The sequence below is a fragment of the Sceloporus occidentalis genome, unplaced genomic scaffold (genome assembly GCF_023333645.1).
Source record: "Sceloporus occidentalis isolate IW3139 unplaced genomic scaffold, rSceOcc1.0.p SCAF_89, whole genome shotgun sequence".
NCBI classification, from domain to species: domain Eukaryota; kingdom Metazoa; phylum Chordata; class Lepidosauria; order Squamata; family Phrynosomatidae; genus Sceloporus; species Sceloporus occidentalis.
Window position 1 is genome coordinate 2,549,085 of NW_028317069.1, and position 17,159 is coordinate 2,566,243.

The following is a 17,159-nucleotide window of genomic DNA, read 5'->3' on the forward strand; positions in this document are numbered from 1 at the left end:
TGCTAAGACTTAATTATTAGAAATAATTTTTTGGCACAGATTGATTCAGAGCTCAGAGTCCATAGTGCTCTTACAAAAGGTAAATACAAAGTTACCAATAACATTAAAAATGCCAGAAAGCTTCTGCTCTTACTAAGATGACTTTTCTCTACTTCAAATGTTTTTGGGATCTGTGCACCATTTAAAATACGTTTAATCATACACAATGCTTGCTCTAGTGGCTATATATCAAATCTCCAGCCGTTAAGCATCTCAAGACAGCTAGTTTATAGCTTTCGGTATCGGGTTTTGCGTAGGTCTACTCTGTGCTGGGAAGAATCTGGTGGGACTTTTTCAATCCTAAATCTATAATGGCCCGCTGGAATGTTTTTATCAAATTTGGCTATGGCTAGCCATATAGATAGGAACACAGGATTTTGGCTATAGCTAAAAAAAATATTCTCTTTTCAGCTATTTATCTATGCAAGAGGACCATGCAGAACAAAGCAAGACTGGAGCTAGCAGATTATGAAGCCGTAGGTATACTGAGATCACAGCCTGTGGAAAGAAGCAGAATCCGTACTCTTTGAACTTTACCTACAAAAACCATTAAGGGTTTTACCATTTTTAACTTTCTTTACACAAATGTATGTGCGCCCAAAATTGCCCTTTCTGAAATATTGTGTTCTTTGCTGTTCTAGCATACCTAAAAGTTCTTTAGGTTAAACCATTTTGTTAAAGCTTTCAGGATCTTTAAATTTTTTGGGTATGCATTTCATGTAATTGTACACAATGGTTGAGAATTGGAATGCTCTAGGGGAATGGATATCTATCGTTTAATTTTGAGTAATTAGTCTCAAATATCTCTAAAGCTTATTTTAAAGGGCCGATATAGAGGTAAGTATGTTGGGACTATTGAGTGTCTTTTAGTAGGCCTCTGTGGGTTCTCTTGTCCACTCAAACAGGTAGGAAATCCTTAACATTTGGTTAGCATAGTAAACTTTTACTAGAGCAAGAATAAAACTAATTATATTCTCATATCCCAACAATTTAATATATTTTTGTTTTCCACTTAAATGCCAGGAAAATTTAGCAAGACTGCAACGAGCATTTGCACGGAAATGGGAATTCATCTTTATGCAAGCAGAGGCGCAAGTCAAGTAAGTTTGAAGGGCGACTCCAACCAAAATGTTGCATTACAAGTATCAAAGTTTTTAAGACCGTTTTAGTCTTCACAAGAACAGCTGCTTATTAGTTGTAGACAAACACCCTGACCCCTTATCATACTGCCTTGTGGTGTCCAATAGAGTGGATCGGTCTTAATCACCCAGAGGGACCCTTTAACCAATGTTTGCCATAGAATTTCAGTTACTTTAGATAATCAGGACTTCCGCTCAGTGGGGTATTTCAGCTGGGAAGATGTTTCCCTTGAAATTATTTAATTGCAGGATTGACAGAAAGAAAGACAAGACTGAGAGGAAAATTCTAGACAGCCAAGAAAGAGGATTCTGGGACGTTCATCGGCCTGTGGTAAGTCACATGTTCAATAGACTGTCTTTAATTTTCTGCTTCTTGGTATAGAAACGGTTATAAGTGACCTTGCATTGCTTCCCATACGTTAACTGTTATATCACCTCCCAAGTGTCAGTTTATTGCGCTGTTCTGATCCTCGGGTACATTCCGCTATCACATATAACTGCCATGCCGTGGAGCTTTAAGACCAATGGAGGTTTGTGCTGTTGCTGTACGGACCCCCATTGCAGCTCCCACATTGCCACCCGGTGATGCTCTTCATGTCAGGTGGTTTAGCCTCTGTCCCCAACAACTCCATTAGCCCCGCCCACATTCTTCCATACCCCACACCTCGGGTGTTCACGTTTGGATACCTGTAATGTTGGTGGAGGTTATTTTTATTGTGGATTCTCAATCCTAATTATCCCTACATAACTTAGTTTTTTAATTGAAAAACCATTAGTTTTTCTGTAATTTTGGGCCGCCACCACATTCCGGCACCTCTCCCTATGATATTTGTAATCGTAGCTTAGTAACCTTTCTAGCACTAGAGGCTCCTGCGCAGAGGTTAAGAGTAGTAACAGTGACCTGGAGACAAGTAAATATAAAGCTGAATAAGAATACATTCATTATAAGCATAAAATTATAATAGGTCCTAAATTAACACTTGAAGGCATCACGGTTGTCTCCGTACTATTTCCAATGAAATAGTTAATTTACTTTCATACAAGAGAAGGCCGCAACGATTGTTCATTTCGCTCTTACTATCTGCCTATTAGAAAAGAAAATGGTTAAATTAAACCCCTGCAACAATATTTACAAGGTGCAAAGGGGGTGAGATAAAACGGTAGATGTGAGAGCACAGTTCACAATTGCAAAAAAGGCAACCAGGCTACACCACATAATGCAGTGTTAGCATACGACAGCTGCACATTTTCCAGGTTTTGCACAAACATTCAACACCTTCATGCTTGCAGTGCTTCTAAGTGATCACCATGGTGTATACACGATCATTAACATTCATCTGCCCTACAGAGAGAGAGAGGGAGACGTGCAATTTCACCTGCTCAGCATCTCCACCTGGTGGCCATCATTGGCAGTACACGTCAGACATGTTTCACTTAAGGCATGTGTGCCTCTGTGGACACACCAAGGACTGCATTTTAACCCTTCAGTGATTTATTTTTTTTTAGCTGTAGTTTATAGCTTACATGTCATCTAGAGAAATCTATATATACATTTTAGACAAGGTTAAGCTAATTACCTTGCATCCCATGAACTGCCATAGCACAAAACATAGTAATTTTAGGGGGGGGGGGAATCTGAAAAAAATAAAGTCCCCAGTAGATGTGGTTGGACATACATGAAGGTGACAGTACGCTGTCACAGGACAGGCACACCTAAACTGTTTTACTTGTAAAAGTTGTGATAAATAAACCAACATGTATACCTGCGAGCAGGCCAACATTTTTGTACTTATTTCTTTCTCATAACCATGGCTTTTAGTTTTATCAGACCATAAAGGTTTTTTTCTTAGAAGTCAATCGGTTTAAGTGCTTGCTAAAATACTTTGCTCAGTGACTTTCATACAGCAAGCGGGTGGTGGGATGATTTGGTGGCTGTATATCCGAGCTACTCAAAATCCTTCCATTGTGTATTTCCCTTTACCCTGAAGTGCCAATTTACTAACACACACAGCTTGGATTTTTGCACCGCAGCAGATGGATAGCTGTATCATAGCAACTTGTTTCATTCATCTGACTTGTAACCAAGTCTCACGTGAAATAAGTGTAAAATAATCACAAAGGGCTTTGACGGAGAGCCGAATACCAAAATACAGCAGAATTACAACTACGCATTCATAGTGGGAAGGGAAAAGAAATGGTAGCTGAGCATTTGTCCGATTTAAAGTAGTTTTTGGAATGTAAATTTCTGCCACTTAAAAATGTGTAGGTCAAGCCCTCTGGCAATCATCTTGGTAAAGAAGTTTATCAGAATAATCAGTTTTTTTATATTGCCTTCTGTTTTTCTTCTGCCGAATTGCAAATATCCTGTTTTTTTACTCAAAACGATTGATTTTGTTTAATGGACAGCCAGAAGCACAAATTGATGGTGTCTGGTTTACGATAAAATATTTCCAGAACCATCTTGAACAATTGGGAATAAACGTCTGTCATACACTTTGAAGGTATTTCCCTAAAGTTAACTGCCGTCGTGCAATATAAAAGGTATAATAGTGAAACTATTGTCTGGCTACAAGTAGACTCTTGGTAGGAGAGGCTGTTATGCCAATTAGTCCTGTGCCAACCCTTTTGTGGTATACTTTTTTGCAATATAAAATATATGCGCAATAGAATACTTTTGTAGAACCCACGGGAACACTTAATTCCATTCTAGAAAAACAATATTGCTTACCGTTTTCCTCAGTGTGTTCGATACAGACCCAAAGCAGTTATTGCAACCATTTATCTTTCTACCTGTCATCTTAGCCTGGCTGCGTAAACACAACAGAAATGGATATCAGAAAGTGTCGTCGAATGAAGAATCCTCAAAAGGTCAAAAAGGTATGTGGTGGTGTCTTCATATTATCATAGGCTGTCAACAGACTTGAGTCCGCTTAGGACAGTTGTCCAATATCAGTCATATGTGCCTGAGCAGTCAAGTGAGTGATCTAGAACCTCATGAAAGTTATACATAACTATTATTTATTACAACACTGCCCAAATCGCTCGTCTTTTCCTTTACATATTTCAGATTAATCTATTTCCAGTTACGTTTTAGCAATTAAGGTCTTGGATAAATTAGCAGCTCTTAGTGCTTTATGTAGAACTCTGCGGCCCTCTGCGGACTGTTAAGTTGACATAATTTTTTGTTCATCCAGTAAAGCAGAGGATAATGTGGAGAATAAAGACCAAGGAAGGAGCGTTCAAGTAGGATTTAAATACTAACATGTGGAATAGGAAATGTACAAAAATTAATACCAATTCATAGACAAACCTGTACTAACAGGTCTACAATATGGCTGATGCTTCCCGTTCACAATTTATTGGGCCCTACAATAATGCCCTGAATTGTATGATAGAAGCACTGAAGCCCACCATGGCGAATTCAGTTCATGTTGAATGATTATTCACCAGGGGATTCTAATTGAGCATATACATTCAAATTTGCCCTCAATCCCAGTTTACTGGCTGGCAGTATTAACATGAAATGTCTAACTGGTGTTCTTCTTCCTTAGATTTATTAATGCTTTTGCCTTTGTTCCAGTCAGTATATGGTGTATCAGAGGACTCTCAGTCACAGAGCCCAGTGCACATGGCATCGCATGTCATTCGAAAAACCACAAAAGATGACTTGCGGAAACAGGTTGGTCGTTAAAGCTATTTTTAGGGGGGAAATTTCCAGTTTTTTGGCCATACAGCGAACAATATGGAGTTATTGGGTATCATAAAATGAGTTATGCAGCCAACTGTTAGAATACATATTCTGCCAATGTATCTTGTATTTAACCCAAAGGATTGATTGCAGTTTGTCTTAAGCTCTTAATTTCATGTTGAACAAAATATCAACGAATTCAGGGTTAGCGTGTCTATGCATAGGTAAAACACTGTCCGCTCCAGGGGATAAAAATGGAGAGGCCTAAAGATGTAGTCAAATTTGCAATCCTCCATATTGTGTACATGGTTGTGCATAGTTTTAGTACTTTTGGTAGACATGGGTCACTTATGATACTTATTGAAAAGTGTAGGTGTTCCACCCAAAGAATTTAAAAAATATTGATTTATCTTAGAACATTGTAACCGGCATTTATTTTTTAGATTCACTTCCTGAATGTTCAGATAGATCGACATTGTTTAAAAATGTCCAAAGTAGCTGATAGGTAAGTCGCCTAATGCTTTTAATTCTAACTTAACTTTACTCGCCAAAATGTTTTGTTTTTGCCTGTTAGTGGATATGTATCATAAAAGTACATGTGCCAGGGCTCCTTTTGAAATTTAAGTATCATATCATTTGCCAATCGGCACAATGTTTATTTTATAGATTTAGTTTCCATCATAGTGTGACCAGATGTCCCAATAATGGTCTCCTGTAAACCATTCATGGAAAGATAAGTTATATTCCTAAAACAGCCTGACTTTGCTTTAAATGCCATAAAAACTATTTACTGTAGTCCATTAAAAGAATCCCTACCAACAAATTTATTTTACTGAACACTAAAATATAATGTTCAAATGCTTTTAAGTGGTCGAGTTGTTGATCTCAGACAAGACACATTTGTCTTAATTAGCAGTAATAGTACTTTAGTACTTTTGTCTAGAAAATACACAATATGTACTCTTACTCTTCCTTTCGTTATAACTTGTATAAATAAACCATTAAGAATGTCTCTGGATTTCAACGAAAAGGAAACTGTTCTATAATATGCTAGTTTTATGGTTGTCCTTTTCAGTGACAGGTGGTATAACTTGTTGGAGCGCACGTCTCTGCACTCTTTAATAATCACGTGTAACATTTTTCTCTTACTGCACAGCTTTATTGCTTACTCAGAACAGTATACAGAGTATGATCCTTTTCTTACTCCAGCTGATCCTTCCAACCCCTGGATAAGTGATGACACGACCTTCTGGGATTTGGAAGCAAGGTAGAGTAATATTCCGGTAGCATCATTCAAATTCACCCGTTTGTTTATGTTGGCAGTTTTCGTTAACATCTGAAGTGGCAGCTGTGACTGAACGTGTTCCAAGGACATCTCATGACTCGGGTTAAACATGTGATCATAGTGCACAAAGGTGTCTTCCTGTACTTTTACTGAGTAGTTGGAACAAAATGTTGCCACGTGGTGGAATAAACTCATCCATCGAGTGCTGAGTTATATTTAAATTGAGTGGTTTTGGATTGAGGAAAGTGCTACTCTGGCACCAAGAATTTGACTTGCTTCATTTTCTCACCATTAACTTGTGCAAACTTGTAACATCCAGAATTAACCACGGCCCTCTTGTCTTTCCATCTGCCAGTGGCAGTGAAAGGGCGAATGGACAGGATGGTAACCCTGTAAGGTATCTGGCTTAGTCAGCCTTGTGCCCTTTTGCCCCAATGACTTGTGATATGGCTCAAATGGGTATTGAGGTTGCAGCTGTTGAGGGTTAATGTCCCATTTATAATGATCATACTACAGTCACAATTCAGCTTTTCTGCGAGTTTTATTACCCTCTGAATTTAGAGCAGAGTTTGGTAACTGGAGCTGCTGCTTGGCTACAAATTAAACTCTTGACAAAGGTTCAGTATTTTAGAAATGCACTCTTCATTGTCCCTTTGATGTGGCAATCTCTGCTCCATAAATGTGAGGTAGAATTTTGGCAAATAATCCTTGGATTTATTGGATTATCCGATTGTTCAACAAACTAAATTCCCTAAATCTGTCCATTGCTGAAAACATATCCAACCCTCCATTATATGCATCCATTGTAACTGATGATTTGTTGAAACTACTATTGATATCCTTATTTTTCTGGTTCTTTTAGCAAAGAGCCACACCAGCAGCGTGTAAAGAGATGGGGCTTCTCGCTGGATGAAGTACTCAAGGATCCAGTAGGAAGAGAGCAGTTCCTTCGCTTCCTGGAGTCAGAGTTCAGTTCTGAAAATCTCAGGTATAAATCATGGTGTCTCCCTTCACTACTTTAGGGGAAAAAAAGAAGCTGAACACCTGATACTGGTAGAACTTCCACCCATTTGAATGTTTTCAGAGGGACGTTATGTTCAGTCAAGGTATTTAAATAGTTTACCTTCATGATCCTAGTGTTGCAATCAAACTAACCAAAGGCAGCACATCACTGCCCTAACAGTTTTATTTAGATTCCAAGAATGGAATTGAGCCCCCACAGCTATTTTTAGAGGCTATTTTATTTACACTCCCCTTACACACACCTGCCCATAAACACACATACACTGCCTTTACACACAACTGCCCATAAACACACACATACATATACACTGCCTTTACACACACCTGCCCATAAACACACATACACTGCCTTTACACACACCTGCCCATAAACACAGGCCTTTGTGACACGACTGCCCACATACACTGCCTTTACACACAACTGCCCATAAACACACATGTTGCCTTTACACACAACTGCCCACACATACACATGCTGCCTTTACACAAGACTGCCCATAAACACACATGCTATTTTTACACACGACTGCCCACACATACATACGCTGCCCTTACGCACGACTGCCCACAAACGCACATACAAATATGCTTCCCTTACGCATGACTGCTCACAAATCATTTGCAGCCCTTAGTCTGTATTTTTGCTTGCACTAGGTGTCGAACCATATTTGGTCTTAACTTCTATATTGTAGACCAAAAGTAGAACCTAGTTAAAATGTCTAACATGTCATTAACCTCAGACATTCTGCTGTTACGTTATTTGTTTTACATTAAGATATTAATTGAGCGGGTTTTTTCTGTAGAAATTATTTTAACCTAAAGTGTTACTAAATTGAATTTCATAAACTCTCCACTGGGGGGCAGTACATCACCATCTTAAAACGTTGCCATTGGCTGTTTTTAAGGTTTTGGCTGGTAGTTCAAGATGTCAAAAAACAACCATTACAGGAGGTCCCTAAAAGAGTTGAAGAGATATGGCAAGAGTTTTTGGCCCCTGGGGCACAAAGTGCCATCAATTTAGACTCCCACAGCTTCGAAAGAACAAGCCAAAATGTCAAAGATGCGGGGAGGTACACGTTCGAAGATGCACAGGTTTGGACCATTTTTCCCCAATAGAGATTTCAAACCGCTGATACGACACATCTGAAGGAGTATACTATATATTGTAATACTGGCCAAAGAAGACAAAATGAAGTTATGGTTGAGAAGATAGAAGAGAATACTTACTATACATGTCTTCATACCAATTTACAGTACTAGGGTAAAACTAGTAACTTATATGGGCAATACCCAAAATCCCATATTGGATAATTCTTTAATGTTCCAAAGGTTCTGCCACATAGTAAAAAAACAGACTGAAAATATATGTTCCATGCAATCATACTTAAATCATACGTAAATGTGTATGGAACCAAAAACAATATAAATTTTTATATCTTTTTGTATACATATATCAATTATGTTTTTACAATTGTAAATATATTTACCAGAAATCATAGCTGTCATCACATAGTAATTTAAGCTCAGGTGGTTTATCTGCTCACCGGCATTAATGTTCCAGTAAGTGTTAGTTTAGCTGAAGGCTGGTTCAGTGTTTCACTCTAAACCGTTTTTCTCCCTCGCAGCAACACATCTATAAGTTGATGAAGAGTGATAGCTACGCCCGATTCCTGCGCTCCAATGCCTACCAGGACATGTTGCTCATGAAGAAGAAGGTACGGTTTGGGATGGACATGCTTGCATCCTCTGCACATTACTGATTCTGGCCTGCTGCTTGCTACTAGTGTGGAAATGGGAATTGTCACTCTTGTATGTACTCATCTTCTTGCACGAGGACTTAATGTCATATCCCTCCCAGCTGACTCAACATGCAGTTATTATCATGAGCACCGGCTTTGTACAATGTAGTATAGCTAGTCTAAATTTGTATGATGTACGCTTTAATATTCTCTTCTGATAACTGTTGGAGTAGGTCACGTTAATAAGGAACATCTATGCCGGTGAAATATGCAAGAATCTGATGGGGCTCAAACCATGCTGAAACTTTTCAGTCTTGTATCTTGTCCATCAGCGATGGTCTTTAATAGCAAAGTACTTTTTTATACCATACATGTATGTGTATAAATACATGCTGTCTTACTGATGGTCTGGTGGTGTTCTGTAACTATAGCATGCAGTTGTCCTCTCCAGACCACTTTGCTTGTACCTTAATCAAACGAGATAAAACCCTGCTTCTCTGCACCCAGAAGAAAACCCATGGATACAGGGCTTTCTTATATTTGTCAAAGTGCAAAACTGGCACCCTCCACATGTCTGCAATGTGATCGGAAAAAGGAATGTTCTCTATGGTGTCTTATAAGTCTTTTTTCTGCTAGTATTGTAGATTTCACGGCAAAAGTATTCATTGACTTGTACTATATGCAAGGGTGGTTTCTGTTGTCTCTAAGAGCACAACGTCCTGTTAATCAACACATATGCTTCTGATATTGGACTTCACTTGATCTATCTGCACAACACTGAACTTGACTGGGACTCAGGGCAGCTCACTGCCTGGGGCACCCTGTCATCGCAATTCTCTGCCTTAGTCTTTTTGCACGTTTCAGCATTATATCTTTTCTCATTGATATCCAAGACTTGGTCAAGAACACAAGTGTTTGTGTGAGGAGACCAATTGTCCCGTCGTTCTAGTTAGACTGTTCTCAGTTACAAGCACTCATCAAACTCTGATACATAGAATTGATTATTGGTAATCTTATACAGACATTTTGCCATGCGAAAGGCTGTTAAGATGCAGATGTACTGATACAGAATTGGCACCACATAATGGCCCAATAACATAAACATAAGAGCCCCTTTGTAGAGGGTTTGTTCCCTCTTTGGAACACAAAACCTATGGTAAAGCCCAGTGCCCAAGCCATGCCCCTAACCACATCCCTAAAGAAAGGTGTAATGTGCTGTCGGAACCAATAATTGGAAATGGCTGGAACATGCTGTTGGTTTCCATGGCGATTGCTCTACAGTTGCTACTGGTCCATGTGGCCTGTTGTCCTCAATCGCTTTTATTGAACCCAAAATATATTTGGCTAGTTTACAGAAAACTTGTTTCCATTTTACAGACTGTATGACATCCAAACCTGTCACGATTATCAGTATCGTCTACCATAATCTCACTTTGTATTGGTGCTGCTATCTTAACATTCTCTTCTCAGAATCTGAATCATTCTTCCCTAATAAGCTGTATCTCCCGGTTAAGTTGCTGTTTGTTTGGCTCAGGCAGCCTGTAAGGGATGACATCAGGACTGGAAACTGACCGGAAAATGCTACTTCTGCCACGTAATGCGCAAACCTTGTCTTTTTGTGACTAAAGCAAGTTAAACTAAACACTTTACATTCCATCCTTATTTTCACAAGAAAATCGTTTTTTTGTACACCATTTGTGGGAGGGGTGTGGGTTGAGTTGGACATCTCGGTCTTCCGTAGAAGACAATATGGAAGTACAGTTCACTTTGACGAAAGGTTGGGTAGTCCTGGTTCATACGACTCTTATCCTTTGGTTCTATCATTAGTTGTGTTGGCTATAGCTTTACCAGGGTCCAGGGCACAAGATATATTTATCATACTCTAGGAAGTATAAAGAGTACAACAGGGGGCAATTGGCAATAATGCACTTGCCTGAAGATTAGGGTTCACAGACTACTAGGTGCATGGGTCACAAGCATCTGTTTGACCATCATATGTGCCATTAATACATGTCGATACTTAAAACTCTGCCACTGTATTTGTTGCAGTAGACAGTTTTCTAGAGCATATAATAGATTTTAGTTTTTGATATACCTTACCACTTGAAATTAACATGTATCAAGTCATGTGCAAATTAAATGTAGTGGGTCATGTTTAATTCATATGTGGTTACAGAGGGGCTATGTTGCAAAATGTCCTATGTTATTGGTTAGGTGGCTGGTTTACAAGCCCATGTGAAACCACTAGGAGGCAGATTCAGTCTGTATGTGTTGGTTCGGGTTTGATAACAGAGAATGTTAGGTCTCGTAATAAAAGGTTTTTGATGCTTTTTTCACATTTGTGTCATTGCTTGAGCACTCAACTCTGACCGCGCTATTCTTTCTGCTTTGGCTTTATTTTGGCTTTTCTAACCTCTGCTAGCATACCAGATGCAGAAACCGCTAAAAGCTGAAGGTTATTTCTCCTGTATCTTTCTTTCCCAACCCCCTTTTTGTTTTTTTAAGACTGAAAATGAGCAAGGTCGTAGGACCTCCTTAGAAAAGTTCACTCGCAGCGTGGTAAGTTCCAGTACAGTGGTCTTTTGCATAGACCTGAAATATGAGAGCGCTACAAAATCCTGTATTATCCTCCATTCAGTTTAACATTTTGATGTGGTCAATGTCCATTCATATCTCTAAATGTATTGCTAAGTATCAAGGGCAGGTAATGTGCTTCAGTTGTCTAACTACAATTCCTATATACCAGACATGTCCAATGTCCGGCCTGAGGGCCAATTGCGGCCCGCATTCTGGACTGATAAGGCCCCACAGATAAGTTGCCCAAATATAGATCTGTTTTTTTTTTTTATATTAAAGGCAGTGATTTAACACCTGTTTAGATTTGTCATCCAAGTCACAAAATGAAAAGTGTGCTGTTCAATAAACTTTGCATAAAATAGTTAATTTGCATTTAATTTTAATGGTTCAAAGAATGTCAGGCAAAATGGTCGGCCCTCGCACATGTTCACTTCATCAAATCTGGCACTCTTCGAAAAAAGTTTGGACATGCCTGCTATATACCTTAACCTTTCATTGACCATTGGACTTGTTGTCCAAAGTGTCTCCCATTTGTGTCTTACATGTTGGGATATTGATTGATATTTATCAAAGAAAGGAAAGTTGAAGTGTTTATTCAGCATCCTTCCTATGAATTGTTATGGCAAAAGTAATGAAACTCTCTAATTTAGGTAGTAAGAGAATTACTCTGAAGATGTCAAGCTCTTTAAATTGATAACATTACACAAGATCATGAAGTCTATAGAAAAAAAAAGTCCAACAAGGTCCATGTTAGGGCCAAGTTAGGTATCCCAGGGGCTTTTACGGCTTTATTTTTTTTGACTAAGGGAGGCAACCTCACATATAGGGCCACCAGTGACTGACAAGATTGTGGACGTTATAAGTGCCTATTGGGCCACTAAGTGAAATGTCTGCCACAATCCCTGTAACTGCCTACTTGTCTCCATAAATGTTGTCACTACTGCATATTTCATTATGGTGGATGTTTTTTCTTATAAAATGTATTTCTCACCCATAAATCATGTGTAATACTTTATCCCCCCCCCCCCACCTCATTGGATGCAATTTCATTGATGTGAATGGAAGACTGGAAGATTGTCTCCAGTTACCAGACCCTATGTGCAGATAGGAAAGAGGCATAAAGGAGGTGATTAGACCTCAATTAACAAAGTATGCATTGTATATATTAGTGTATCACAAGTTAGAATTCTATTTGTCTCTTTGGTCCTTTGGGATTTGTTGCCTTGGTAGGTATACTTCCCATATCGGATGTCTCTACCTATCTTATGCTGCTGTCATGATCTTATGTCCAGGTTTGCCTGGTTTTAGGTGGCACTTTGGGGTCAGGTCCTATATGACAAAAAGGCAAGCTGGATGACTTATCCTGGGGCATCTAAGCCACTTTAAATGCCTTACCTCTGTGGCAAGTTACTATGTCGGCTACACCTTGATGAAGCCAAACTTTTTGTAAAATATTTTAACTTGTATTCTCCTACAGATTTATGACAGTCTGATTCATTGGGCTACAATAAATACTTTATTGGTCAGGAAGTTATATTACTAGGCAGAAGATTATAAGGTGAAAAGACCTTGATACAGGCATTTACCATCATGGGGAGATTTAATGCACCAGGTAAACTACACTAACGTCTTACAGTTGAACGGTAACAATTTTGTATCCCTCAAGTCCTACCTTGTTTGTAGGAAGAGTTGGGAAAATGTCATTTTATCTTTGGTTTAGATGTGGAATGGGTGCAAGCTACACATGCTTTCAATGCATTTTTTTTGGGGGGGGGTTAATTTGTGCCTTAGGATTGTTTCAATTTCAGTGTTTTTTTACAGGTGTTGATTTGAGTTCTTGGTATATGGAGAGAATATTTCCAAAATGTTACACTGCGGTAAATATTGTATCCATGCATTGTACATGTTACCTTTGTTACAAGATGTTTAATGTTAACACTAGATGGTCTAGGGATAGAATCCTCAGAAGGACCCAGACACTGGACCTCCAATGAAGAGCAGATTGTTATGAACATTAGAAATGGATCCTAATCTACAAATCACTAATTGTCTGTCAACACTCAACCACACATTTGGCTGCTTCAGACTAGGGCAAAAATTTATATATAGCTTGTGAAGAGTAGTACAGTCTGTCATTAGCATTGGATTTTTTGCTGTTTTGAATAGAACAATTAGTATATAATATAAACAAGCTTTTTTCTGCACTAAAAATGGCAAACTTTATGAATATAATGCTTACTCTGCTTTTTTTTTCATGTCTTTTAGGGGAAGTCCTTGACATCCAAACGCCTCACTGGCCTCATGCAGTCCTGACAACCCAGGACCGAAGAATGATCACTAGGCACCTGACACCCTCCCAATGAGGTTCGGTTTAAGACAAGAACATGGGTTACTGTGAAAGCTAAAATCAAGAAAAGATGGAATACTTTCAGCCCACAGCAGATGTTCTTTTCTCCCTCATTTCCATCAACACTTACCGCTTGAGCAGCTTTCAGATGACCCTAAGTTGTCAAGAGCATTTTTTGTTTTTAGTTTGGTATCTTGGATCACAGTGCGGTAAAAGGAGGGTCAACAAAGGAGGATGTTCTTGGATGAAATCAGCAATAACAAAAGACAAGACCAAGAACAAAGAGACCTTCATCTCTAATCTACTTGGCATCCAACTACTGTTGAAATTCCTACCACCAGTAGAACCATCTTTGTATAATTTCAAGTTCAAAAAGCACCTGAAACGACTACTCCTTGAAACATTAAGAAGCCTGTTTCTCCTGCAACCTTTGCTGCAGACATTTGTCTCCCTGTCTAAAAGACAACTGAAAACATTTGCTCTGCATAGTCTGTCCTACCAAACGCATGATGCTGCTCCAAAGATAGCATTACCAGTGAAGATTAAATATAAGGTTGTTGGATAAACTTCTATAGCAAGTCATGACTATTTCTTTTTTTTTTTTTTTAAAGCTTTTTTCTTCATTTACTTTTTTGCCACTGCATGCATTTCAAGTTTAATCTGCACAGTCCTCCACCGAAAACTTCACTTTCTTCCAGTGTAGCTCTTGAGCAGTCAACACACAAGCTAAGCCGCTTGTAACATTTTGTGAAATGTAACATTCTGCGAGAAATTGTTCCAACTTGTATCTCACAATAAAGCAAAATATCCGCTGAGGTATATTCGTTAGAAACAAGTAATCACATTAGGTATATTCTAGTCAAGATGAGACATTTCCCAGTGTAGATGGATATAACAAAACATGCTTAGTATAACCATAGAGAAATTACTCCATTTGGAGATTGTCAATATGTCACAAGTAGAAAGACTTATTAGCCATTGTTGGCATGATTGCATTGTCATTATTAAATGCTGATGGCTGTGTGGTTAACTGTAGCATTCTGGGTTTCCTTCAAAAACAGACATTTATCAGAAATTGACTTACTGTAGTAAAACAATTTGGAAAGAAAACTGATGTATGCATTTTGTTTTGCTCTGGGTAAATTGCATCTTTTTTTTTATGCAAACATGACATGCTTCCACTTGCTAGAACTTGATAAATATCTGTTTAAGTAGCATAGATCATTTTTCTGACTTGGTATGCCTGAATATTAAATACATCAAGCTTTTTTCCACAAAAGAACAGATTCTGCAAATGGGACAGCTAGTCACTTACTCACACATCAAGCTAATGTAGATATACACTGACCATTTGAATAAAGTATCAGCACCAGGGGCTGGGGGTATGAAAGTGTGTAGCCTATAGTTGGATACACAGCCATTGCACATGTCCATCGTGTGGCCACAGAAATGCAAGGATTGGAACTGCGGTAAAAGTAACATATATGGTCTGCTGCTGTCAGCTCTGCTTGCAACACAGGTTTTGGGGGAAGAACTATGGAGTGTTGTGACCTGTGGACTCGTCTTGGGGCAAGGTATGATGGGCATTATTAATCAGTAAGTATTCTGAGCACAACATGCAGCTGTGTGTTAAGGCACATTTTGCCATTAAAAAGTAAATACAGTATGACAAGCAATGTGCCTCCCCATCCTCTCTACCATGCTGGGACCAGTGTGTGACGGAACAGTGGCTTGTTCAATATGCTGTTAAAGGGCTTCGCCTGACTTGAAGAAAGGAACTAGTATCCTGTCCCAGCAACTGCCATGTCAGGTGTAAAGCCTTTGAAAGTGAGCAATATAGAGCCTGTAGAGATTTATATTGCAAGAATGCCGACTGGGTCCTCACTTCTGCAGGCCGAGAACATTGCAAATCAGTAAAGCGATTATTTTTGTTGTATACAATTGGAGAGGAAAGTATTACAATGGCTGTCTAAAGAACATAGCTGATACTCAAAGGTGCAAGTGCAACACTATATAGTATACATTAACAAGATTAACTTTGGACAACACAGTGAGAGGGGGTTTGTTTGCAATGCCTGACCCAATCATGTCAATCCAGGCCACAATGACAAAAGGAGTTTATATAACCTTGAATGAATAAGAGGCATTGCTCCATGAGCCTATATCTAAATCGGTGGAAGCAGTTTGCGCCAATCTGTACCTTTATTACATCAACGTAAAATCCATTTATTTAGGCTAGGACTCTGTTCTTTCAGTTTACAAATAGTTTGCTAGGGGCAAACTTTGCGTAAGATAGAGCTATGCCCTCATATTGATTCAGCAGTGACTGTATTATTGGGACTTTATCAAACAGTGAGGGAAGGCAAATGGAATATTGACTTTATAATGAGGGGATACGTGATTCCAGTAAATATACTTGAGGTGGAATTTTCAATAAATCAATGTTCTTCAAGCTTTCTATCAAAGGTTGTCTAGCTTGTGTACCACAGGTGAAGCCCAGCTAAGTGACCCAGTAATACATTAGCACTTAAAACACATCAGCAAGACAGTAATGAATGGAGAGTTGCTGTAGGGTACAGTGTGCAGTACAATAACAGCCCTGTCATGACCCAGTAATGGATATCTGAAACCCAGGGATTGCTCCTGACCCCAAATTTAAAGAGTGTATTTTCCATTTCCTAGTAATGTCCTGTTCAATATGTCAACCTCTATGAATACTAAAAGAGGCCATAAATAAAAGTAAGGTAAATACATGATTGTCAGCTGCTACAACGTATCAAGTGCTGCTGGACCACTGATAAGATCTGAAATAATTAAGAACAGATACCAAGAGGAGCAGCTCCACGAAGCTGATGTATTAAAAAAGAGACCACAAGCTCCAAATGTTTGTGCTTCTGGAGCATGGTGAGATTACATCAAAGGTCTCTTGTGGTCTCATTCCGCTAAGGCTTGTTACTTGTTGAAAGTTATATGACCAAAGCAAGTCCATTGAAAATGTACCAGTAGCCCAAATGGGGGCAGCTGCATACCCCCAACATTTCAGGTGCTAGAAGGACACATTCCTCAGGGGACATGGTTACAAGAGGGACAAGGAAGGCTATTTACCTACCTGTGATGTATTGAATCAGAATACTGGGATATGACATCATATTGCAGTGATATGCTTCAATATACCACAAGGCGGCCAAGGAGCTGTGGTTGACCTTAATTAACCTCACAGCTCAATGGGTCAGGATTGATTCTGTGATTTCCCTGACCAGCTCACGATCCCAATGCCTTGTAAAAGTAGGGCTTTGGGGAGACTGGGTAGGGAAGTGCTGAA

General features: G+C 39.0%; 1 protein-coding gene across 1 annotated transcript in view; it reads left to right on the forward strand.

The window, feature by feature from the left end:
- LOC149284701 (regulator of G protein signaling 6-like) overlaps positions 1 to 13,803 on the forward strand; it is an 80,607-nt gene extending 66,804 nt beyond the window's left edge. The window contains exons 6-16 of the mRNA XM_089496403.1: positions 451 to 515; positions 1,063 to 1,139; positions 1,428 to 1,509; positions 3,981 to 4,055; positions 4,759 to 4,857; positions 5,310 to 5,371; positions 6,023 to 6,133; positions 7,014 to 7,139; positions 8,080 to 8,266; positions 8,800 to 8,889; positions 13,756 to 13,803. Of these exons, the coding sequence (XP_089352529.1) occupies positions 451 to 515; positions 1,063 to 1,139; positions 1,428 to 1,509; positions 3,981 to 4,055; positions 4,759 to 4,857; positions 5,310 to 5,371; positions 6,023 to 6,133; positions 7,014 to 7,139; positions 8,080 to 8,266; positions 8,800 to 8,889; positions 13,756 to 13,803 (1,022 nt within the window). The remainder of the gene's footprint in view (positions 1 to 450; positions 516 to 1,062; positions 1,140 to 1,427; positions 1,510 to 3,980; positions 4,056 to 4,758; positions 4,858 to 5,309; positions 5,372 to 6,022; positions 6,134 to 7,013; positions 7,140 to 8,079; positions 8,267 to 8,799; positions 8,890 to 13,755) is intronic.
- The last annotated feature ends 3,356 nt before the right edge of the window (positions 13,804 to 17,159 follow it).